The 24,613-nt window shown below is 41.6% G+C and overlaps 1 protein-coding gene across 4 annotated transcripts in view; it reads left to right on the top strand.

Moving 5' to 3' along the window:
- Positions 1-24,613, top strand: part of LCMT1 (leucine carboxyl methyltransferase 1) — a 77,791-nt gene that overhangs the window by 5,111 nt on the left and 48,067 nt on the right. For 3 of the 4 annotated variants that reach the window (XM_069485896.1, XM_069485894.1, XM_069485897.1), the window contains exons 2-7: positions 7,730-7,821; positions 10,897-11,018; positions 14,457-14,533; positions 16,064-16,125; positions 20,152-20,254; positions 22,697-22,817. In XM_069485896.1, coding sequence (XP_069341997.1) covers positions 7,730-7,821; positions 10,897-11,018; positions 14,457-14,533; positions 16,064-16,125; positions 20,152-20,254; positions 22,697-22,817 — 577 coding nt within the window. The remainder of the gene's footprint in view (positions 1-7,729; positions 7,822-10,896; positions 11,019-14,456; positions 14,534-16,063; positions 16,126-20,151; positions 20,255-22,696; positions 22,818-24,613) is intronic. The other variant, XM_069485898.1, reaches the window with a different exon arrangement.

The raw sequence follows: 24,613 nt of genomic DNA, 5'->3' as shown, positions 1-24,613 counted from the left end.
GACTGCTAACTGGGAATCTACACTTGGATGTCTCAGAACTATCTCAAATTCACTATTTCTACAACTGGACTCGAGATCACCTTGGATGTCTCAGAACTATCTCAAATTCACTATTTCTACAACTGGACTCGAGATCACCTTCCCATGGTCCTCTCCACAGCCCCCTCAGTGAATGATGCCATTGTTCATTGGGGTCACAGGTGTAACAAGGTAGGCATCACCTTGGAACTGCCCTTTTACTTTCCTCCTTATGTGATCAATCAGCTAGACCTGTTGATTTTATCTGCTAAGTATTTCTGGAATCTACTTCCTTTCCTCCACTTCTGCTTCTGGTGTCTCAGTCCAAGCCAAGGTGATCTGAGCTACCACACTAGTCTGCCGACTGGGCTCTGCCAGTCATACTTACCTCCCATGCATCCTTATCTCACACTGAAGCCAGAGGTGTGTAAAAGGCCCATTTGATCATGTCATTCCCTAGCTTAATGGCTTCCTGCTGGTGTTAGAAAAGACCAAGTTTCCTTCTGTGGTTTCCAGTGCCACCCTGCCTGCCCTGTCCCATTTTCCCAGCTCACTTCATACTACCCTTCCCTCCCCTGAGCCATCCTTTCAGTTCCTTTGAATGTCCCTTGTCTTTCCTTCCTAGGGGCCTTTGGGCATACTGTTCCCACTGCCTGGAATGCTTCCTCCCCCCTCCCTTGCCTAATTAGTTCCCCATCATCTCTTAGGTTAATGCATCCACTTATTCCTTATTGAATGCCTGCTCAATTTATGGTGGCACCATTCTAGAAACTGTGGACACAGAAATGAACAAGATAGACAAGTTGGAGCTCTTATGCAGCTGGATTCCAGTGAAGGAAACAGCCAGGAAACAGATAAGCAAAATACCTGGCATGTCTGATGGTGGTAGATGCAGTAGATGTGCTGGGAGGATTTGTCATTTGAGATGGAGTGGCCAGGAAAGGCCTCACTGAGGAGGCTGGTGTAGAGGAAAGACTTGCAGGGGCAAGGGAGTGAGCGGAGTCATGTGGGTATCGGGGGAAAACAGTCTTCCAGGCAGAGAGAGCACAGGAGAAAGGCCCTGAGGCAGGAGCTGGCCTGACCTATTCCAGGAGCAACAAAGTCAGGGTGACTGAGGGGGAAGAGCAGTAGGTGGACTCTGGGAGTTAGTGGGGGCAGATGTTGCAGGCCATGCCTGGTAGGTTCTTGTGAAGGCCTGGCTTTTACTCTAAGCGAAATGGGCACCATTGGAGGATTTTGAACTAAAGAGTGAGGTGACCTGCCTTGGGTTTGACCAGGGTCAGTTCAGCTTCTCTGCTGGGAATAGACTGGAGGGGGCAAGGACAGAGGCAGGGAGGTCAGTTAGTCAGCTGTGGGAGTGTCCCACGTGAGAAAGGGTGGTACTTGGATAAGGTGCTGGTGGAGGTGCTGAGAAGCCAACATTCTGCGTGCATTGTGAAGGTAGAACTGCTAGAATGTTCTGACAGTAGATGTGAGGTGAGACTAGGGCACCAAGGTGACTCCAAGGTTTTTGGAGTCATTGTGTTGCAGTTGCCTACAGTGTTCAGTACAGTAACGTGCTGTAGAGGTTTGTAGCCTAAGAACAATAGTCTACTGCATAAAGCCTAGGTGTGTAGTAGGCTCTACCATCTGGGTTTCTGTAAATATAGTCGTTGATCGCACGATGGTGAAGTTACCTAACGATGCATTTCTCAGAATGTATCCCTGTCACTGAGTGATGCATGACAGTATATACATATGTACACAGATATACATGCATACACACATATGTACACCTATGCATACCATTTAAGTAATGAAAGCGTTAGGTGGGGGAAAAAACAGGTGTGAGTGAGAGATCTAAATCAGGTGAGGGCCAGGTGTGGTAGCTTATGCCTATAATCCTAGCACTCTAGGAGGCAGGAGAATTGCTTGAGCTGAGGAGTTCAAGACCAGCCTGAGCAAGAATGAGACCCTGTCTCTACAAAAAAATAGAGAAATTAGCTGGGTGTGGTGGCATGCGCCTATAGTCTCAGCTACTCAGGTTGAGGCAGAAGGATTGCTTGAGCCCAGGCATTTGAGGTTGCTATGAGCTAGGCTGATGCCATGGCACTCTAGCCTGGGCAAGAGAGACACTCTGTCTCCGGGGGGGAAAAAATCCAGGTGGGTAAGTAGGTTTGAAAAGCAATAACCTTAAGTTTTCTGCATGAATAGAATTAAGTTCCACAGCTGAGGTGACTACCTTGACCTCTGTAGAATACTGCCTTCTTGTTGGTTATATGTGCTTGTATTCATCAGGCATTTGGAATAATGCCTGGCACATAGTCAGCTGCCCCCTCCAAGTCTCCCCCACAGTCCATCCATGAATGTGGATTAAAGTAGTTTGAGGCGCCAGTCTTGATTCTCACAGGCTGGCAGAGCAGGGAGGCCCCTTCCCATTCCCTGAAGCCTCAGGTGATGAAAGGTCTGTTGGAGGTGGATTTCACACCTTCCTTGTGACAGGGCACAATCAGTAATGTTTCTGGAATGAATAGATGGTTGGATCTGATCAGTGTTTCCCATGGGAGAAATATGAGATGACATTGGGTGGTACACAGACATTTTACATTTTAATAGTTAGCTATTTATTACTGTGTTGCGTTAGAAGAAAATATTAAGTAGCACATCAGGCCTGAGTATTAAAAAAGGGAGTGACTAAAGACATAACTAAATGGAACAGGTGGTATGTGAATGCCATGGACATTGAAAGCAGCGTGGGTTGAAAAAAGACAGAAAAATCTTTGAGGTCTTTCCAAATCTGAGATGTTTGATTCTTTGCATCTGGCCTTTTCATATGAAATCAGGATACACAAATAGAAAGGATGTTCTCTGGATTTTGTTAGCAGAGGACTGTAGTGGACATTGACAGGTAGAATTTGATGCTCAGTGTCAATGGATGGTGTAGAGATCACTGTGATTAAAGTTTTGGTGTCTACTCTGGGCAGTCATGTATGTGTATATGTATCTTCTAACAAAATTGGGAACATCCTGTACATACAATTTTGTAGCGTGCTTTGTTCACCTGATACTGTAAATCCATGTTCAGTGTTCTTGTACAGGAATGTTTGTGTCCATTCTTGATGATTTCCTTAGGATAGTCTTAGTGGTGGGATTGTTCAGTCATTGTGTGTGCATGTGTTTCGGGCTTTTTATACCTGTGCCATGGTGCCTTGCAGGAGGATTCTGCTAATTTGTGGTCCCTGCAGCTCCAGTGCCCCCTTTCTCATCCCCCTCCAAAGCCAACTTCAGTTCAACAACAATTTTGTTGCCAACTTGGAGAAATACTGCACTATTTTTGCTTTCAGTTTACATTTTTTTAGATTATTGATAAGGCTGAACTTCTTGTGTGTTCATTCATCAATTTTTTTTCTTTTGTGAAATGCCCCAAAGTTTGTGTTTTGTCCATTTTTTTTCTTTTGTGAGTTTAGGGTTATTAATTTATGAGTTTCTTTATATTGTAAGGATATTAGTACTTTGTGACATATTACAGATATTTATCCTGGAGTAATACTTGCCTTTTATGTTTGTTTATGATAGTCAAACTTACTGGAGTTTTTTGTTGTGAAGCAGTACTATATTTGATTCTGTGACACATTCTTTTTCATTTAGCTTCTTTGAAATCAGATGTGATTTGTTCTTTATGTGTCCTACAGTCGTCCTCAGTTGTGTTAGAGTTGTCATCACCTGGGCCCACCGACTTGGGTTGTATTTTGGGTGGCGAGTCTGGGCAGCTGTGACCACTGAACTGGATGCTTCAGTTCAGATACCATTTGAAGGAGCACAAATCCAGCTTGCTGTTTGAAAACTGTCCATTGATGCCTTCTGATGATACCAAGAAAAAACCACTATCAAAACTTACGGCATGAGGGTCAATGACTTGGAAGAAAATCTCAGGATAGTGGAGCTCTCTTGAGAAATGCCATATCACCAACACCCTTGATTGTACAACAGTCGATATTGTGTGGAAACTCACATCGTGAAAGTGAAGACTTAACCAGCTTATTCTGGTAACCTTTTCGTTTTTTTTAAAAAAAAATATTTTTTTTTAAGAGACAAGGTTTCACTCTATTGCCTAGGCTGGAGTGCAGTGGTGCAATCCTAGCTCACTCTGGCCTCAAACTACCAGACTCAAGCCATCCCCCAACTCCACCTCCCAATTAGCTAGGACTACGGGTGTGCACCATCGCACCTGGCTAATTTTCTTTATTTTTGTGTAGAGAATGAGATCTTGCTATGTCTTTTCTTCTTTATGTGTGTGCAAGAGACAGATACGATAATCTGTTTAAATAAGTCCAGAAGAACTTTTTTAATAGAGACAAAATTGTAGGGGATAAGAGTAAGTCAATTTAATTTGCAGAGTTTTTTGTTATTTGGTGGTTCATCTTGTAATTGATGCCATCTTAGAGTTGATGAAATAATGTCATATGGTTAGTGTAGAAAATTTAGAAAATATAGATGAATAAAAAATAAACACCTGAGTCTGGGATAATTGTTAATATTTTGGTATCAATCCTTGATAAATCTCTGCATAATATAGACACAGGTGTTTATGGATACATATGTTTTTGCCATCTAGTTTATGTTTTAAATGACTGGTTAGTATTTCATTGTGTGGATATGCTGTACTTTGTTGGATTAATCTCTAACTGATGGTAAATCCTGAAACTAGATGCTCATCTCCCTTCAGAACTCCCCTCAATAGTGCCAGTGCCCTCTTCTTACTCTCCCAAATCTTGGCCACTCTGATAGGCGAAACAGTGAGATCCTTTCTCCTCGGGGCATGGAACCTCTTGCAGTGATCTGGCTTTGAGGAATGGAAAAAGACAAATGTTAGAAGCATTAGGAAGTGGGAATTGATGGGAATTAGTGATTGGATATATTTATATCATGTCCCAGGCATCTCACCACCTCTTTGTCCTCCTGTACGTGACTGACCATGGACGGTGTGCTCTTGAGGCCAGTCCCAGGGTACCTGAGCCTGCTTTTCCCTCCACCCTCCTCTCCAGGTTTTCCTGGTTCTCTCTGATCTCCAGCCCTCAGGCCTCCTTTGTGCTACTGGAGGGCTCAAGTCTGTGCCCATCCAGGCGTTTCTCTGCTGCTCTGCCTGACTGGAATGCCTTTTGGACAGCTGACTTTCTCCCATTCTCCAGGGCCCAGCGCGACCATCCCCTCTGCAGAGATGCCTTCCCCTTTTCACCTTCATCCTCTGTATTAGACATACTCTTCATTCCTCATCGTCTTTTATCTTTGTCTTCTTTCTCTTCTTGTTCACCACTCTATCTCCATGCCTAGCACTTAGCAGACACTCAAAGTTTGCTTGACTAAATCAGTCATATTGAATAGTGTTGAATAATCCAGAGCTGAGAGGAATAGAAACTGTTCTTTGTTGTCCAAGAGAGCAGCAATAAGTCCTACAAGTTACGGCTTCCAAAAGGAGGCAACTTGATCGGCGTTCAACAAAGTTGCTCAGCAGTGGAGTGAGTGCCTTCCTTGGAGGAGTAGTCAGGCAGTGACTTGATATCATTGAAACGATTCTTGCAGTAGATGCTGGGGTTGGCTAGATGATTTCTAAGGCCCTTTCCAACCCTCAAAACTGTGGGATGAGTCTTCTCATTTGTGCGGTTACTGGTCTACCATTCTTGTTGCAACTGCAGCCCTGGCTTTTACCACTAGATGGCACTAGATGATTCCTTTGAAATCAGTGTTTATAAAACTGCCATCCACAGTGAGAAAATACATTTTTCATTCCACTTACATCCTTGATGCACACTTGAAACTAAAGTTTCATGAAAATTTTAACACTTATTATGTGTAATGCATGCTACTTTCTATTCTATTCTATTCTACTTTTTAAAAGCACCTTTTCAAACTGATTTCATCATATTGAATCATAGCTCAGTATTTGAAAAACAGTATTTCAAATAACTGAACTAGTTTACTCTTATGAAGTGCTGTGTCTATGTTGTTTTCCTTGGACAGACTGGGCATGTATGGCAAATCCTGTTTGTTGGTGAATACTTTGCCCGTGTTGAGTTGCTGCATAGAGTAACTGAATGTATGTGTTTCCTTACAGGTGTCTGTGGATGAGAGAGACTGTGGGAGACATGTTTGTACATAATTTACCTATTGAGTCAAGGCAGATGTAAGCCTTGTTGGTTGATATAAGGAAAAGCCGTATTATCTGCTTCCAGGAGCTCAGAATCTACCTTCGAAACACAACACACAGACCCCTTAAATTTCAGCTCACTTATCAAGCAAATGGAAATGTGGTTATTACTCAGGGTATCAGTTACGATGCATTAGGCTGCAAATAACAGAAGTCCGGCTGAAGTTGGCTTAAAGGGAGAAGACACTTCTTATCTTACAAAATATACATTGAGTTGTAGAGCAGTCTGCAGGCCCCCAGCAGCCGACTGTGGCCTTAGGGATCCAGGTTCTTTTCATGACTCCTGAGTTGTCCTAAAGCTGTTTCTACTGATGGCTACAAGAAGGCTTCCAGTGATAATCAGGGCTTCAGCTCCCAGGCTTGAAACACTAAGCTTTAACTCCTTACTGAAGGCTGGGGTAGAGAAAATTTAGGCTACCATAGCACTTTCCAAGTTGTACTTGCTTTGTTCATTTTTTCCTGGTTTCCCCACTATGACCTCCCTTAGGGTGAAATGACTGACATCTAATATAGAGTCCAGAGAAATACTTAGAGTTAGTGATATTTGCCAGATATTTCTTCTGAGTCTCCATTCCTCTGGGCTGAACCTTTTGTTTAGTTGTTATATGACTGGCTCTGGCCAATGAGTTTGCTGAGTGAATACATGGGTGCAAGTCTTCTATATGAAGTATGAGGTGATGATGTTTGTTATTTAGGGTCCTGGGAAAAAGGAGCTAGTGTAAGGGTGAGCTGCAACTTCTTTACCCTCGAAAGCTGGCTGAAAGATCAACTCTCACAATTAAGGCAGATTAATAAAAGAAAGGTTTATTTACCATGCACATGGGGAGAGTCATAGAGTGATTACTCAGTATCCCAGTGAAGTTCAGATATTTTTATACCTGTTCTTTTGGAGGGGAGCGGGAGATGAGGAGTACAAGTAATTCTGTTTAGGGGAAACACATGGTGCTAGGGAGGATAAATGGATGGGGAACACAGATTGATTTGTAAATGATTCACTTTGGAAATTGCAATAAATTAACCTGAGCAAATTAAATTAACCTGAGAGACAGGTATTATATTTAAATGATTTGGGCCAGGTCTGGTTGCATTCTTGATCCTCTTTCCTGCAATATATTGAGATAACATGGAGAGGAAGGGAAGTCAATTGCTCCTTTGATCTTTTTATCTGTTGGTCCCGTTTATGCAGAGAGAGAGAAAGCCCCTTCCAATGTTTTTTGGTCTTGAATGGCCTTTAATTTAAAATATTCTTCATACCACAGAATCATATTTTGGGGTCAAATTTCCTGAGCTCCTTCATTAGCAAGTGAGGAAAGAGAGATTAGAAATGACCTCTGTGGGAAATGTGATATGATGAATGGATGGATGAATCTGTACATTTGTAATGAAGCACTATATGTGCATTTGTTGGCCTTTGAGGTGGATGATATTCCTCTGGATCCTTGGCCTGGTTTCTGGGAAACTGGCCTTGGAACCTTGGTCTGAACTTGCTAATCTCTCCTCACCTGCCTCCTTTTCCATCCCTTGCAGGTTTGCAGTAAGCATCGGCTACTGGCATGACCCTTACATCCAGCACTTTGTGAGACTGACTAAAGAGAGGAAGGCCCCGGAAATCAACAGAGGCAAGTGACCATCTCCCTCCCCAACATCTCAGCCAAAAGGCTGAGGTTGTAGAGATTGATTCTTACAGGGAGTTCTAGCATGTACCCTTTCCAACAGTACATGACAGTGCTTACTTCCTGATATCCTCACCAACAAGATGTATCATGAAACTTTGCTCTTTGTTGATCTGATAAATGAAAAATGGCATCTTATTATAATTTTATTTTATATTCCGCTCATAGGTGAGGTTGATCATCATTGTCATGTGTTTAAAATTTATTTATGTATCTTCGTGAACTGTCCATGTCAGTTATGAGTTTTTTTTTTTGAGACAGAGTCTCATTCTATTGCCTGGGCTAGAGTGCCGTGGCATCAGCCTAGCTTACAGCAACCTTAGACTCCTGAGCTCAAGCAATCCTCCTGCCTCAGTCTCCCAAGTAGCTGGGACTATAGGCATGCCCCACCATGCCTAGCTAATTTTTTTTTTTTTTCTATTTTTAGTTGCTCTGCTAATTTTTTTCTATTTTTAGTAGAGACGGGGGTCTTGCTCTTGCTTAGGCTGGTCTTGAACTCCTGACCTCAAGGGATCCTCCCGCCTGGGCCTCCCAGAGTGCTAGGATTACAGGCGTGAGCCACTGCACCTGGCAGGAATTACTTTTCTTTTAATTTTAAAAAAATATAAATCTTTTCCCCCCACATTCCTGCTCTTATACTGATTAAAATAAATATGGTGAAACCGTTTTATAAAACTGGTGTGAGGACAGGAGTCCTTTCAGTACTATATCAGATTCACTCCATTTTGGTAGAGGAAGAAAAGGCTCCATTTTGCCTACAGCTCATCTAGATGTGTGACTAATTTTGTGGATTTAATTGGGTTCTTCTGTAAGGAGATTTTCTAAAGGCATTTGTATATTTCAGGCTGAGCACACCTGAGTTTTCACCCCTCTTGTCTGTCTTTCTGTAATTTCCCTAAGGGTAGAAATTGTAAGGTTCCCACCCAGCTATTTAGCCTGAGGGTTGTAAGCCTAGAGGATGTGAGTTTTCCACAGCTTTGTTGATATCCTTCATTGTAGGCTGGAGAGAAATTGTCAGACCTAGTAATTCTCAGATGAAGAGGAGGTCTCAGAGATGCTGACAGTAGTAGGCCTAGGTTCAGATGATTTGGCTCTCAAGATTCTGAAGAATTTATTTTCCTTTCCTGGGTCACAGTATGAATGGGGTCAGTCATTTAAGTATGGCTTTTGAAGCTTGCACCGCCAGGCAGCTTGTTCAGGAATATCTCTGGAATATGGCTATAGAGCGCAGTTTCCAATGTCTGCTCCATATAAGCTCCCAAGAACTAAGTCTCTGGATGTGTATGCGCTGTCTGGACCACTTGAATGGAAGCAGCCTGAAGTTAAATTCCTGGTTCCTCTTTTGCAGGCAAGTTTTTTTTTTTTTTTTGTTGTTGTTGTTGTTGTTTTGTTTTGGGTTTTTTTTTTTTTTTTTGAGACTGAGTCTCACTCTTGCCCGGGCTAGAGTGCCATGGCGTCAGCCTCCCAAGTAGCTGGGACTACCGGCTTGTGCCACCATGCCCAGCTATTTTTTTCTATATATTTTCAGTTGTCCAGCTAATTTCTCTCGGCCTCCCAGAGTGCTAGGATTACAGGTGTGAGCCACCGCGCCTGGCCAGGCAAGTTTAGAGAATCCAGGAAAGGGAGAAATTCAGCTCCTCTCTGCCTTAGCAGTGTAGAACCTGAGAGGGAGGGAGGAGATGGGGAATTAATTAGTTTTTGTTGCAGTATGATAGTGTTGGTAACATTTCTTAGGCTCTGCAAGTAATTTCCATCAAGGAAGTCAAAGGATTTGAGACAGGAGCATGACTTCTCAGCCAGATGGAGAAATTGATCAAATGGTAATAATTCCTGTGTGTACTGGGACCCTTGGCCCTAAAGATGGATCCTGTACATGGGTTCTATAAGAAACACAAATTTTAAAGTGGTGGTTCCCGAGAACAAGGATGTGTGGTGCTTTGCTTTGCAATCCCTCCCGTGCTCAGGGGGCAGATTTCCTAACATGCTCCAGAGGCCAGGATGGGCACCCATCCTCTGCCCCTGCTGGCAGCATGTCAGCCTACCTGCCTCCCTCTCTCTGGATTTGAACTTCTGGATTGCAGGGCAATAGGAGAGTGCCTCCCAAACACCTCCTATTGTGTGTGGTGAGGATGTTTTCCTACTAATATCCAATCCATCACAGATATCTCTGTAAAATACAATAGAAATGATTTAGTAGAAAACAATGAAAAAGAGATACAAAATACAATTCCAAATTATTTATTAGTAGATTGAGCAGACATATACTTCCTCTGTCAGACTGCAGCAAAAGTTTCTAAATGCTACTCTCAGATTTTTCTCTTAAACTAGTCAGGTTGTGTTAACAGTCATGAACAAACTTTGAGCAGGAGAGCTTAAGGATGCAGACAGACTTTGTCTTCCTTTCTTCATTTCTTATCTCCTATCTCCTTTTCCCCAGCCCTCCACCCCAAAGCTTAACCAGTCAAGTCATTTTGTTAGGCACCATTTGCTTACCATTGCCTCCCAAACCCCACACCCCTGCCGTTTTACACAGAGATGCTGACCCTTTCAGTGTGGAGATGATACGAATAGGATAAGAAATATGGCTTCCTTTGCTTTAACATTCATCTCCCATTTTCCTGGCCTAAAATACTGTTTTCCATATGACCTCACAATTTTGAGTTTTACCAGAGTCCTGAGTAGCTTTCACTATAGCCATGAAAAGCACATTTCCAAGAGAGACATTTGGATCAGGTATTTTGATGTAAAACATTTGCCTTTTTCATATGTAAAACTATAGGACATTTTTTAAGGTAGTTAATTCCTGCATTGAGCAGATTATATGTACTTTGGTTCCTATGTCTTTAAAAAAAAAAAAATCAAAGAATTTAAAAGTTGCTATTTGTCCCATAAAGTCTACAGATAAACCTTGGACACTGAAGAAAGGCAGGTGTTTTCAGTTTTGCTTTTCTGGTGGTGTGGGCTTTACAGGGATAATTTCTGTCCTCACTGGGTGATACCTTGTTTCTCTGTCCCTCTCAGGATATTTTGCTCGAGTCTATGGTGTCAACCAGCTTATGAAGGCGTTTCTACGGAAAACAGAATGTCATTGTCAAATTCTCAACCTTGGGGCTGGGATGGATACCACCTTTTGGAGATTAAAGGTAAGTTAAAATTTCCTCCTCCCTCCCTAATTGTTTAGATTTAATTTTTTGAAGATACTCATTTGGTTCAAAATGTTAAAGATACATATTGAAAGGTATGCAGTGACAGTCTGTCTCCCAGTCCTGCCCCCATCTGCCTAGATGCCCCCATGACCATCATCAGTCCCATATTTGATCTCACTAGGGCTCTAGGGATGGATATTTTAGGTTGTTTCTAATTGTTACAAACAGTTAAAATAAAAATTTTTGTGTATATTTCCCTCTGTATGTGTGGAAATATGTCAGGATGAAAAATTCCACCAGTAGAATTGCTGGGACAGGGAGCCCCCACACGTTTGTGATTTTGATGATAACTAAGATTTTGTTGGCAAATGGCATCTTGGGTAAAAGTCAGAGGTTGGCAAGGCTGGGTGATGATATGATGCAAGGTTCTTCTGTAGTTCTCTGATCCGTTAACTGCTCTCTTGGGGCATGAGTGCAGATATAATTACAGCTCTCACAGGCAAGGAAACTTGGGTCTAGGTAGTGGCAGAATCAGAACTGATTATGCTGGTCTTTGACTCCTGGGCTTGGTATTTATTTGCTGCAAACCTTTTCCCTACAAAGTCCTCACTGATTACATTTTCTTATTTGTAGGTTTGTACAGATTTTTCTTGGTTCTTCTGTCAGGTCAGTTATCTGACAGTAATGGGTACGTGCTTTTCCCCAGATTTCCTGCTGAGGTAAACCAAGGCCTGCTTATTTATTTTGTTTCTAATCAGCTCACCAGATAAGAAGGTCTTTGGTCACAGAGCTGCCAACCTTTCTCTTACTAAGTAAGAACTTAGTGGCTTTGACATAGTCTTTACATAAGTTTCCTTCTGCATTCTTCTTTCAAGATACAATCAGTGACACTTATGAAGTGCTTTTACATACATGACCTTATGAATTAACATGAGAGCTGTCTTGGGATTTTACACAGTTGGGGGAAATGGTACTGCCAGGGGGTGTGTCTTTTAGGATCCCACAGCTAGTGGCATTGGAATGGGGAATGAGCAGTGGAATCAGCTCATCAAACTCCAAATTCCTTCCTCTTTCCCCTGCACACAGCCCCTGTGGTTGTTCAAGGGGGTCTTTCTGGCAACCTTTTCTTTTCTGTAGAGTCTTTGTAATGTCATGTCCCTTGGTGTGGTGTAAGGAACTGGAGCAGAATCCAGTGTAAGAGAATGTGCCATGTTACTATTAACAGAGGCTGCTGGAGAAATCCCTCCGCTGGCCTGAGACCGTTTTGACTTGGTCCCATGATTCGTTTGTCCCCTAATAGGTGGAATAATAAATATAAGGTTTTTATTTTTGAGCACAGTACACTGAAGCTTATGTACTCCATCCAAGAAAAAGGTGGTCAGTAGTGAGATTCATGAGCCCAGGTCTCCTTGGATGTGACATGAGCCTGTCTTTTCTGGTTTGAAAAAGATAAACCCCAGGCTAGATCCCCTGGGATTTCAACAGAGGACCAGTCTCCATTGGGTGGGTGTAGCTGTATCTCACACACTGATGTTTTCTCTGAAAGGTCACTTTCCTGCTGGGATGTGGCTCCTTGTGACTTCTGCCCCCATCGTCCTGTCTGCAGGGGTCTGCTACCCCTTGCCCCAAGGCTTCACTTGCCCTCTACACCTGTTCTCCATCTCTTGTTTCTGTCTCCATGAATGGTTCTTGTTACCTGCCCAAGTGCTCAAGATAGATACAACATGTCCTCCTTAACTCTCCTTTCCCTTCATCCCGTACTACAGCCATGAAGCCCTTGCCAGGTTCTGGGTGTCAGCAGGCTTCTGTTTTTAAGTAAGTGATTGTGTATTTCTGAGATTTAAGTGTTACTAGAGCATTAGGGGAGAGGCTAGGCAAGAGGGCCAGGTTGTGGAGCGCCTTGTTTCTTACTGAGGTGTGAAGAGCTGCTGAAGGGCACATGCAGTGTGTAGGACAGTGTGCAGTAGTGTGGAGCTGGGAGACCAGAAGGGGGCGTTGTGACAGTCTGTGCAGGAGACGATGGAGCTCAGGAGGATTGGATGGATCCAAGAACAGTTAGCAGGGCTGAGTAGCTGGTTGATTGGATGGTGGGGAGAGGATGGAGAGAGAACTAGGATGACTAATGACTGACTGTATGGAGGTTGGGTATAGCCACCAACTAAGCTGGAGGAACCAGGGCTATGTGTGTGTGTCTTTCACACTTCTTTGATTCCAGCCCATCAGAAGAAATCAATGTTTCGTGCTCAGCCAGGACCCACATCTATGCACTTGAGTCTGTAAATAACAAAGACACACATGATGTTCACTGAGGTCGACCTTCTTCTGAGTGCCTCTTGTGTATTACCTTGTTAGTTCTCACAATCCCATGAGGTGTCAGCATTTTTTCTACTTTTCAGATGAGGAAACCATGGCCCAGCAAGTTGAATTACTTTCCCAAGACCTCACAGCAAATAAATGGTGGTGCTGGGATTTGAACCCTGCCCCCCTGGGTCTAGAGTGCCTGTTCCTTACCACCTTTTACCACTTTGAGAACAGAAAAGAAAATACATCACAAAGTAATATTTACCCTTCGTACGTGTGATGCTTTCTGACATTAGCTATTTTATTTTATCCTATTTCATCCCAAACAATGCTGGTCAAAACCCACCACATGAGTGCTTGTAGTCCTAGTTACCCAGGATACTGTGCCAGGAGAATCACTTGACACTCTGTCTCCCGGGCTAGAGTGCTTGTGGCGCCAGCCTAGCTCACAGCAACCTCAAACTCCTGGGCTCAAGCGTTCCTCTTGCCTCAATCTTCTGATAGCTGGGACTACAGGCGTACACCACCACACCCAGCCAATTTTTACTATTTTTAATAGAGACAGGGTCTCCCTCTTGCTCAGGCTGGTCTCGAACTCCTGAGCTCAAGTGATCCTCCTGCCCCAGCCTCCCAGAGTGGTTAGTATTACAGATGTGAGCCCAGCCGAGCCCAGAAATTTGAGGTTTCAGTGTGCTGTGATTGTGGCAGAGTGAGACCCTGTGTCAAAAAAGCCCATTACATTGACTTTCTGACCCTCTGTTATGGATCACAAGCTGCTTTTTGAAAAATACTGCATGTCTCCTGCCTCCAGAGTATATGGCAGCTCCTTCTCCCCACCCCCATTCTTGCTGTCACTCACTAGTTCAGCCTGTTACCTGGACCGTCCTCCTTACCTGGGCGACCACCGTGGCCTCCTAACTTTTTCCTTCATCTATTCTTGCTTCCCTTAAATCTATTCTTCATGCTGATACCAAAGTAATTCGAGAAATACCTTTCTGATTGTTTCATTCCCGTGATCTGAAATCCTCAAATGCCCCATTGCTCTTAGGTGCCTAGTGCTTGGCACATGGAAGATGATCAGTAAATCTATGAGTGAAGAAATAATTATGAAGACTGTTGTGTGCTTTTCCCTAGGATGAAGATCTTCTCCCAACTAAATATTTTGAAGTGGACTTTCCGATGATAGTCTCAAGAAAGCTGCACAACATCAAGTAAGTGTAGCTTTGGCTGGAAAAAAAGGAGCCAAGTAGAATCATACCCAGTTGTGAGTAGATGGCAGGTTTGAATGCCAGAGGCCTCATTTGAGGGTGTTGCTTTCCTCTGACCCCCATCCCACTTTCTTTCCTGCCCTGGGACCCTTATTTCATTGTGTCATGCAGTCTTCAAAATGCAGTACACCTTTTGTGAATTTTCGAAATATACATTAATACAATTTCTCTGAACATTTTTTAAAAAGTCCTATCATAGTTTAACCTTCTGAATTTTTTAGTATCTTTTGTTGACTACTCTATCCCCATGACATAGAAAGGTACCTATCCCAGAATAGATGGGCAGTCGATAGGTTTTTTGTTTGTGAATGAATGAATGGAAGACTGAAGTTAGTTATTATACAGGAGATATTATGGGGGCCATTCAAGGAGTTTGTAAAGTGCAGATGACATGTTTGCAATCTTTGCTGAGGTTGAGAGCTTTTCTTGGCCTCTTACCATGTTAAGTGCTTCGCTAGGATTCTCTCATTCAATCCTCATAGCAGATTCATGAATTAAGTGTTGTGATCCCTTTTTAGCAGTTGAGGAAACTGAGGCTCAAAAAAGTTAATTTTCCCAAGGTCACCTAGCCAGGAAAGCATGGGGCTGAGATTTAAACCTTGATGTCAGGCCCAAGATGATCAAGGCTTCTTAATTGTTTTAACTATATTCTTCCTCCCACTATTTAGTCATTTAAATAAAATCCTAATTTGTATACGCAAAAACATTTCAATAAACATAAGTTTCAACCTGTCCTTTAGAGATGTCTAATCTTTACAAATTGGAAGTATTTTTTAAGCTTTATTTTTCCTAACTTGTCCTATGAAAATAAGATTTTCACCCTTTCCTAATATAAAATCATATTTTGTAATATGCTTTCCATATGAGAAATGGCTATTCTGATGCTCTGGGAATGGCAAAGTACTATTATGCTGGTTTAAATAGGCTCTAAAGTTAAAGGCAAAGATGCTTTCCTGGCATGAAAAATGGATTTGTGTTTGTGTATGGTTTCTGCGATATTGAATTTGGCTCTGTGATAGCTAATTTTTTTTGCATATTCTGGGTTGGGAAAATTATAAGTGTTACTGAACTTTAGGTTTGTGTAAGAGTCAACTCTTTTGATTGCCTATGACAAATAATAGCTATCTCAAAATGTTTGATTAAGAATAGGCAAGAAACTAGAGATGGCCTAAAAATCATTGAAACGTTCTTGTGAGCCTGTCTTTAGCTATTTCTTAGTCTAGGTGCTTCATGGTCAGTTTGTGATTTTGACATCATATGCTGAGTATGGAAGGCTTAGACCCGTATCCACTGAATTTTTACTGTATATGCCCAGGGTCAAATACAATTAAACTGAGCCCTTTTTAGAGTGGCACTTGCTTTGAACAATAGCCATATGTATTGGCCATTTCTGTAGTGAGTGTCTGTAGTTTGCAGTAAATGAGCTCATGAGTAAATTGACTCATCTTTCTCCTCTTTCCCATCTTCCCACAGAAACAAGCCTCCCCTATCAAACCCCATTATAGAATTACATTCAGAGGACACACTTCAGATGGGCAAGTATCCTTAACCTAAGTCATATAATGTGGACTGTATCAGTATTTTTCCTTCATTTCTTTGTTTGTTGGGATGTGTGTGTATGTGTGCTAGTATACAACCTACACATCTTTAAAATTTTTTTTGTAATTATTATGGGTAGGTAATAGCTATATAATATTTGTAGGGTGTGTGTGATGTTTTGATATAGCCATACAATGTATAATCAAATCAGGGTCATTAGGGTATCCATTAATCTCAAGCATTTAATCATTTCTTTGTGTTGAGAACATTCCAGTTCCACTCTTTTAGTTACTTTAAAGTATATAATAACTTATTATTGACTATAGTCACTCTGTTGTGCCTTAAATATTTTTCATTCTATCTAAGTATATTTTTGTACCCATTAGCCATCCCCACTTTCTACCCCTTCCCTGCCACCATTCCCAGCTTCTAGTAACCATCATTCTGCTATCCATTTCCATGAGATCAATCGTACAACATATACTTCTGCTGATATATTTGCACTTGTATTAGTATCACGGTTGCACTTGTATCTATCAGGGTATTTAAAACAACTTTCTATATGATGTCTTGGATTTTTGAATTTTTTTTTAAAAGAATTTGAATTAGTTGCCAACATTTCAGAAATAGATTTTTCATGAAAATCTCAATTTTCCAGCTTTCCTTGGAAAAATCAGAATATGTGGCAACATTAGACCCTGATTCCTGTCCAGCGATGACTGGTGGCCCCTCATTCAGAGGAGTCACGCATTCTCTGGTCTGTCTCCACTGCTCCCTGTTCTCCTATGCGTGACCTGTTTCACTCAATTCTGTTACCTACTTGGCCCCCGCAGTCAATTTTTTCCCCCAATTTTTCTGCTCAACTTTTAATTATGAATGTTTCTAACATTGTGTTATTTCTAAGCCTTTGAAGTTATGGGTAAATCTCTACCACAGTCTTCCATTGTTTTCTGTTTGTGTTTGACAGAAGTTCAGGGGGTTATTAGTAATTCAGGTCAGAGAATGTGCTCAGTGATGATGGCCTTCACAAATGGTTAACATGATGACACAGGAAACATCTGGCGACCAGATAACTCTCCTTTTGTGTAAAATGAATGCATTACTCATCCTCCTATTGGCTGCAGTCCCAATAAAATTTCCACAGAAAATATCTTTCCAACCATTTGTTTTACTCATACAAATTTTAAGTAGTATCTATTAAAGGATTGTCATTTGTTTGACTACAATCATGCATCTGTTAATGACAGGGAAATGTTATGAGGTGATTTCATGGTTGTGTGAACATTGCAGAATGTATTTATACAAACCTAGCTGGGAGAACCCACTACACACCTAGGCTAAATGGTATAGCCTATTGCTCCTGGGCTGCAAACTCTGTTGAATACTGTAGGCAGTTGTAACACAGTGGTAACTATCTGTGTTCCTAAATATATCTAAACATAGGTACAGTAAAAATATGGTCTGGAAGATTAAAAATGGTGCACCTGTGTAGGGTACTTCACATGAAGGAGCTTGCAAGACTAGAAGTTGCTCTGGGTGGGTCAGTGAGTGAGTGGTGAGTGCATGTGAAGGCCTTGGACAGAGGTGGGGAACATTTTCATGTTGGAAGTCTGCATTAATTTAACTGTAATCAAATAAGGCTACATTCAAGAAACTTCAATTAGATATACTTAAAAATGTATATTATTTTGTAAAAATCTATGTACTTAATAATTTCAAAAAAATGAAAACTATTTGTTAATTTTTTTTTTTTTTTTTTGAGACAGAGTTTTGCTCTGTTGCCCAGGCTAGAGTGCCGTGGCGTCAGCCTAGCTCACAGCAACCTCAGACTCCTGGGTTCAAGAAATCCTTCTGCCTCAGCCTCCTGAGTAGCTGGGACTATAGGCATGTGCCACTATGCCCGGCTAATTTTTTTCTATATATATTTTTAGCTGTCTAGATCATTTCTTTCTATTTTTAGTAGAGACGGGGGTCTCGCTCTTGCTCAGGCTGGTCTCGAACTCCTGACCTCGAGCGATCCTCCCACCTCAGCCTCCTAGAGTGCTAGGATTACAGGTGTGAGCCACCGCACCCGGCCTATTTGTTAATTTTAAAGTTAACTTTTTAATGACTTTGTTGTGTCTGCTTTTTGTTGGACAGTATTTGAATATTTGGGTGCAGCATGCATGGAGGTCCACAGTTTCAGTTGATCCTCTAGATATAGGTATCAGTCATTTGTGACCTTAAGGGCGTCTTGATGTAGATTTGCAACAGTAAATGGTTGAAAAGCAAGAAAGCATTTTTTGGGCATGTTGCTGAAGGTGTGGGTATTCTCCATTTTTTCATACTTCAACTGGATATTTCTTAGCATCAAACAATGAGTTTAAAGTGTCATCTACTGAGAGCACAGTCAATTCCATCCATAGTTCTTTAGGTGCCTTGGTGATATCAACTAGGTGAGGCCAAAATGCTAATTTGAGTGTGAGGTCATGGTTCTTAAAGTCAGTTAGCGACCTTTGCTAACTGGTGAAAATGTTCATTCAAAATTTCCTTATGAAGAAGTGTGTTGAAAAGATAGCTTTTTTCAAAATGCTTGGATTTTTTGCCCTGTATCATATATAGACTTCATTTTACCTTGCAAAGAAATATTCGGCCGGGCGTGGTGGCTCACGCCTGTAATCCTAGCATTCTGGGAGGCCGAGGCGGGTGGATCGCTCAAGGTCAGGAGTTCGAGACCAGCCTGAGCAAGAGCGAGACCCCGTCTCTACTAAAAATAGAAACAAATTATATGGACAACTAAAATATAAATATACAAAAAAAAAAAAAAATTAGCCGGGCATGGTGGCGCATGCCTGTAGTCCCAGCTACGCGGGAGGCTGAGGCAGTAGGATCGCTTAAGTCCAGGAGTTTGAGGTTGCTGTGAGCTAGACTGACGCCACGGCACTCACTCTAGCCCGGGCAACAAAGCGAGACTCTGTCTCAAAAAAAAAAAAAAAAAAGAAATATTCAAGTCATTTTGATTTGACGTGATACCACACGGAAATGCTACATTCCTACAGAAATCTTCTTTCAATAATTCACATTGCTGATTATGTTCTTCATAAAAGTTAACTATCTGTTTTTGCGGAGTTAAAATTTTGGCTAACACCTGTTCCTGCAATGGCCAACAGTTCACTCTGTTTTTCTCATTGTACTAAATACTCTCTGATAGAATCTTGATTATTCAGTTATTTAATGATTCACTGTCACTCTCCCTCTTCTACCATATAAGCTTCCTGAGAGCAGGGACCCCCATATGTCTTGTTCACCGCCGTGTCCCTAGACCCTAGTACAGTGCCTGGCACACAGAGACTGTTATGTGAATAGACACACACGTGGGTCAGGTATAGTGGCTCACACTTATAATCCTGGCACTTTGGGAGGCTGAAGTGGAAGGATCCTTTGAAGCCAGGAGTTTGAGACCAGCCTGGGCAACATAGTGAGATCTTATCTCTAAAAAAACAAAAACAAAAAAACAAAAAGTAGCCAGTCATGTTGGCCTGTGCCTGTAGTCCCAGTTAGTCAGGAGGCTGAGGCAGGAGGATCTTTGGTCTGTTTTGGATGTGTGTTTGTGTGTGCATGTGCACCCATGAGAGAGAGGGAGAGAATGTGTTTTTGTTGTGTATGTGAACTTGAGCACAGAGATAACAAAAGGCTGGAATGTTATACATCAAAACACCAACAGTTGTCTTTGGAAGGTATGATTTTTGGTTACATTTCACCCTCTTATCTGATTTTTTTTTTTTTTAAACAATGAGCCTGTATTTTTATAATGGGGAAAAACAATAAAACCATGAAAAGCCATATCCCAGGCTAGGCTTGGTGGCTCATGCCTATAATCCTAGCACGTTGGGAAGCTGAGGTGGAAGGATTGCTTGAGGCCAGGAGTTTGAAACCAGCATAAGCAACGTAGTGAGACCTTGTCTCTACAAAAACAAAGCCATATCCATTGAATTATCTTTTTGATTAATTTCTGTTGAATTTGTCTTTTCTCGCATTTGCAGATGGACACACACTGGATTCAAAAAGATATGCCATTATTGGAGCAGATCTCCGAGATACGCATGAATTGGAGGAGAAACTAAAGAAATGTAACATGAATACACAGTGAGATTTTTTTCTTAATCTGTTACTCATTTGTGATTTCATGCTAATTATGAGATAAGGGCAGTTGGCAGTGCAGCATAATATGCATGTCCCATTTTTTATTCTGTAAGTTTTGTCATTTCATTGCTACTTAGAGAATATTTCTGAGATTTTTAAGCAGCAATGTTGAAATCTGTTTCCACATCAGAACCACCTGTGTTACTTACTAAAGCACTGGTCCCTAATTTCATGAACAAGCTTTGAGAGAAGACAATATATGGATAAGAACATATAATTGCACATATAAACAAAGGATTAGCATCCAGGATTCATAAAGAATAAACGTAAAAAAACAAAATTCCCATAGAAAAATGGGCAAAGGATAGATAACGAGGCAGCTCAAAGAAGAAACGGACTATCACATGAAAAGGGTGTAGTAGTAATTAGTAATTCTGGACCATGACCTCAGACATCTTAACTTCACCTCTGTCTCAGTTTCCTCCTTTGACAAATGAGAATAGTAATAGAACCCAACAATAAATGTTAGCAGTTGAGGCTGTTGGTAACTATTAAAAACAATCTCAGAAATGCTGTTTATTTCTGTAGTTGTGGCTGTCACTGATGATTCTGATGATTCCTAGAACATAAAAATAACTCCTAATGCCAGTACTCAGACATAACCACCTTAAATTTTATGCCTAAACTTGTGAATATATAGTTTTCTTAAAGATGTGGTCATGCTATGCATACACTTTTGAAACTTTTAAAATAATCAAATGTGTGTGTGTATGTATATGTATTTGTACATACATAGTAACTGATGTGTTCATTCACTCATTCAGCAAATAATTGAGAATCTACAAGTTACAGTACTCTCTACAGAGACATGAACAAAACAGCTTATACATTGTGTGAGGAAAAAAGACATTAAATAGCTAACTTCATTGGACTGTTTAATTACTCTTGTGATGCCTGCTCTGAAGAAGTATCGGGAACCATATCGTAGGACACTTGACTCTGGGGACCGCAGATGGCTTTCATGTCAATAAATACAATTCTGAAGCATCATATTTATGAGCCACGTAGCAGTCCGTTGGGTGGGTGCACCATGCTCTTTTCAACCAGTTTCTTGCTGGACATCAGATTTTTTTACAACTTTTTTCTAAGATCTCCCACCAGTAAAAACAGATGAAAGTAACCCACTCTCTTCGTGTGAGAAACAGCAATGAGGAACATCAGTACCAGGGGGAGGGCAAGAGGCCCCAGCAAAGGAGTCTGAGAAGGAGCAGTAAGAACTAGGAAAAGCCTGTGGAAGGAGCATTCTAGAGACAGGGGCAGAGAGTTTCTCCAGGTTTCCCTAGTCCTTTCAGCACTGACCCTGTCCCAGACTAGTCAAGAAAACTGCCCCTCCTCTTGCATTTTGGGCCTAAGGAAGTAAAAAAAAAAAAAAAAAAAAAGTGTGCATGAATTGTGTCCAGTTGACTTGCATAATTTGTGGGCTGCCAGTGTTCTTATTTAAAAGTTAAGACTTTTAGATACCTTTTAAGGAGTTTATTGCTTTTCCTATGTCCTGATTTGTTGATTACTTTGGGTGTCCTAATTGAGAGTGCATACTAATAACTATAATGTAACTATTCATGTTTTCAATTCTTGATAGTGAAAGCTTATATAAAAATTAGAATCTATTAAATGAATACCAGTAGTTCTGGGTTGTATCATTCAGATTTTGACGTGTAACAAATCATTCCAAACTCTGGTTTAAAACAGCTTACAATTCAGTTGCTCAGGATTCTGTGAATTGATAGTTTGGGTTGGGCTTTGCTGAATGGTTCTTCTGCTGGGGGCCAGGTGTGTAGCAGACATCCCTGGGAGTTCACTCATGTGTGGACAGTGGGCAGGCTGGCTAGGGACTGACTGTCAGCTAGGGTGTCTCATTCTCTTCCACAAGGCCTCTCATCCTATAGCAGGCTAGCTTGGGTTCTTTCACACAGTGGCTTCAGGTTTCCAAGTGCAGCAAGAGAGCAAGTGGCAGTGTGCAAGTGATTTTCAAGCTTCTGCTTGCATCATGTTTGCTACTGTCCTGTTGGCCAAATCAAGTTACATGACTGGCTCAGATTCCAGAGGTAGGAAAATAAACTCCACCTCTTGTATGAGAGACTCTAATGTTGCATTGGCATGGCGTGAGTGGACAGCAGGAAGAATTTGTAGCCATGTCTACTATCAACCACACAGTTGACACATTTTCAGAAGCCAAACAAATCATGGCTCACTTTTTCACAGTATACACCTTTGGGCTGTGATGGCATCACACATGTACCACTGCACTGATCCATGCTGGGCTTGCTCAGTCCTTCTGAGTTTCCTGGAGGGTAAGCTGCCCTGCCAGTGTGGCAGTGTAGGTACGATTAGAGAGTTGTGAATTGATGAACGTATACTTCTGTGCTTTTGTTTTCTTCTCTTAAGATTGCCAACACTCCTGATAGCTGAATGTGTGCTGGTTTATATGACTCCAGAGCAGTCTGCAAACCTCCTCAAGTGGGCAGCCAACAGTTTTGAGACGGCCATGTTGATAAACTATGAACAGGTAAAAGGAAGCCCAGGAGATCGGGATTCTGCACAGGCCTCCAGCAGTGTCTTCCCCTCTCTCAGCCCCTCAGTATATACTTTCCTTATCCTGTTCCTTTTCTTTCTGCCTCTGGCCACTCACATGTCTCCCGTATTTATTGATTCCAGCAATTCTCCTCCTGATTTCTTGACTTTTGGCAAACTTTTAGCCAGATTTTTTTGGACCTTCCCTCTTAGCCTTTACAAAAGATTTTTGAGTTTTTATTTTAGCATTGTATGTACTATAGAATCATAGAAAGTGATGAAGGAGATGTGGGCTGCCATCAGTGTTGGGGCAGCAAACTTTAGGGCCTTCAGGGGCAGGCAGGTGATGCAGATAGAGGAAGCTGGCCAGGTGTAAATAGTGTGGAATTGGGGGACTGTGGTGAACTGGAGCTCCCATGTCCCATGTCCTGAGTATGGCCATTACTCAGTTCCAGCCAGTTGTTACCAGGTGAGCATGTGAGCCTAGAGTTGCCAGAACTCCCAGTTTTTCAAGAGAAGTTAGAAATGTAGGATTCCAGTTTCAAATGTCCTAATTTCTAATATCACTGACTGATTCACTGGCTGCCTGTTGGCTTGTTCCGATTTAGTGTCAAAGAGTTTTAGAGCTTTGGGATGATCCAGCTTGGATCTAAACCTTGGCCCTAACTCTTCTTGGCTGTGACCTTAGGCAGCATTATTTAGTGCTTGGGAGTCCACACTCTGGAGGTAGACTTTCTAGCTGTGTGACCTAGACAGATTACATCACCTCTGTGTCTGTTTCTTTATCTGAAAATAGTAATAGTCCCCACTCCATAGGGTTGATGTGAGCTGTAAGTCAGGTGATAGATGCAACGCTGAGTTACTGCATTGCCTGGCTGTTAATTAAGCTTTAGCTGTTTTTGGATCTCTCTGAGCCCCAGTTCTTTTTCTTAAAGGGATAATACCTAGCTCTTTGCATTATTGTGGAAATTCATGTTTAGTGGTAAACACATGATAACCACTGAATACTTTATTGTTTTAGCTTTATTTTTAATCTCATTTTCTTTATTTTATTACAGATAGAAGCAGTGAGGGACTTGCCCAATGTCACATAATTATGGACAGATCCAGGGTTAGACTTTGGTCTCTCGACCTCCTTCCCAGCTCCCTTCTGGTCCAGGTTCCTGTGTGGATGGTTCTTGATTGGTTGATGTTGCTTCCCTCCCTCTCTTTAATTGGGAACCTTCCTCAGACTCCGTCTTTTATCCTGAGGAATGGATGTGATGGCAGCTGTCCTCATCGGTCTTTTATTTTGATGTGAATGAATCTTGGGAACCTATCTTTGCTTTCAGACACCACACCTGGGGAAAACGAAGTCACCTTTCCATAGTTCCACACGTCTCGGGTGCATGCAGCTTCGCTCACTTGGTTGGACTTGGGTATTCTTTTGTTCAACAAGCATTTATTCAGCATCATATGAGAGATATGGATGATGTGAATTTTGACAATAGACCCTGTCACTTTGGAGCAAGCTTGGGAATGTGCCAATGTGTAATATGTTGTCCACAGTAAAGTGGCTCAGCTCCCACCTACTACCCTTACCTTGCAAACAGTAAACATTTAACTTAATTCAGTCATTTCCTAACAAACACAAAATCAGCAACTTCACAATGTGTATTCATTGCTGACATGCCTTACATTATCTCCTAATCAGTAGTTTAAAATGATGAGACCATATGAATGATAATTTCAGTAATGATCCTAAAGTAATGATAGCAAATTCTTAGATTTTGCTTACTATATTCCCTGCCT

This window comes from Eulemur rufifrons, chromosome 14 (genome assembly GCF_041146395.1).
Source record: "Eulemur rufifrons isolate Redbay chromosome 14, OSU_ERuf_1, whole genome shotgun sequence".
Lineage (NCBI taxonomy): Eukaryota > Metazoa > Chordata > Mammalia > Primates > Lemuridae > Eulemur > Eulemur rufifrons.
This window is presented reverse-complemented; position numbering and strand designations above follow the sequence as displayed.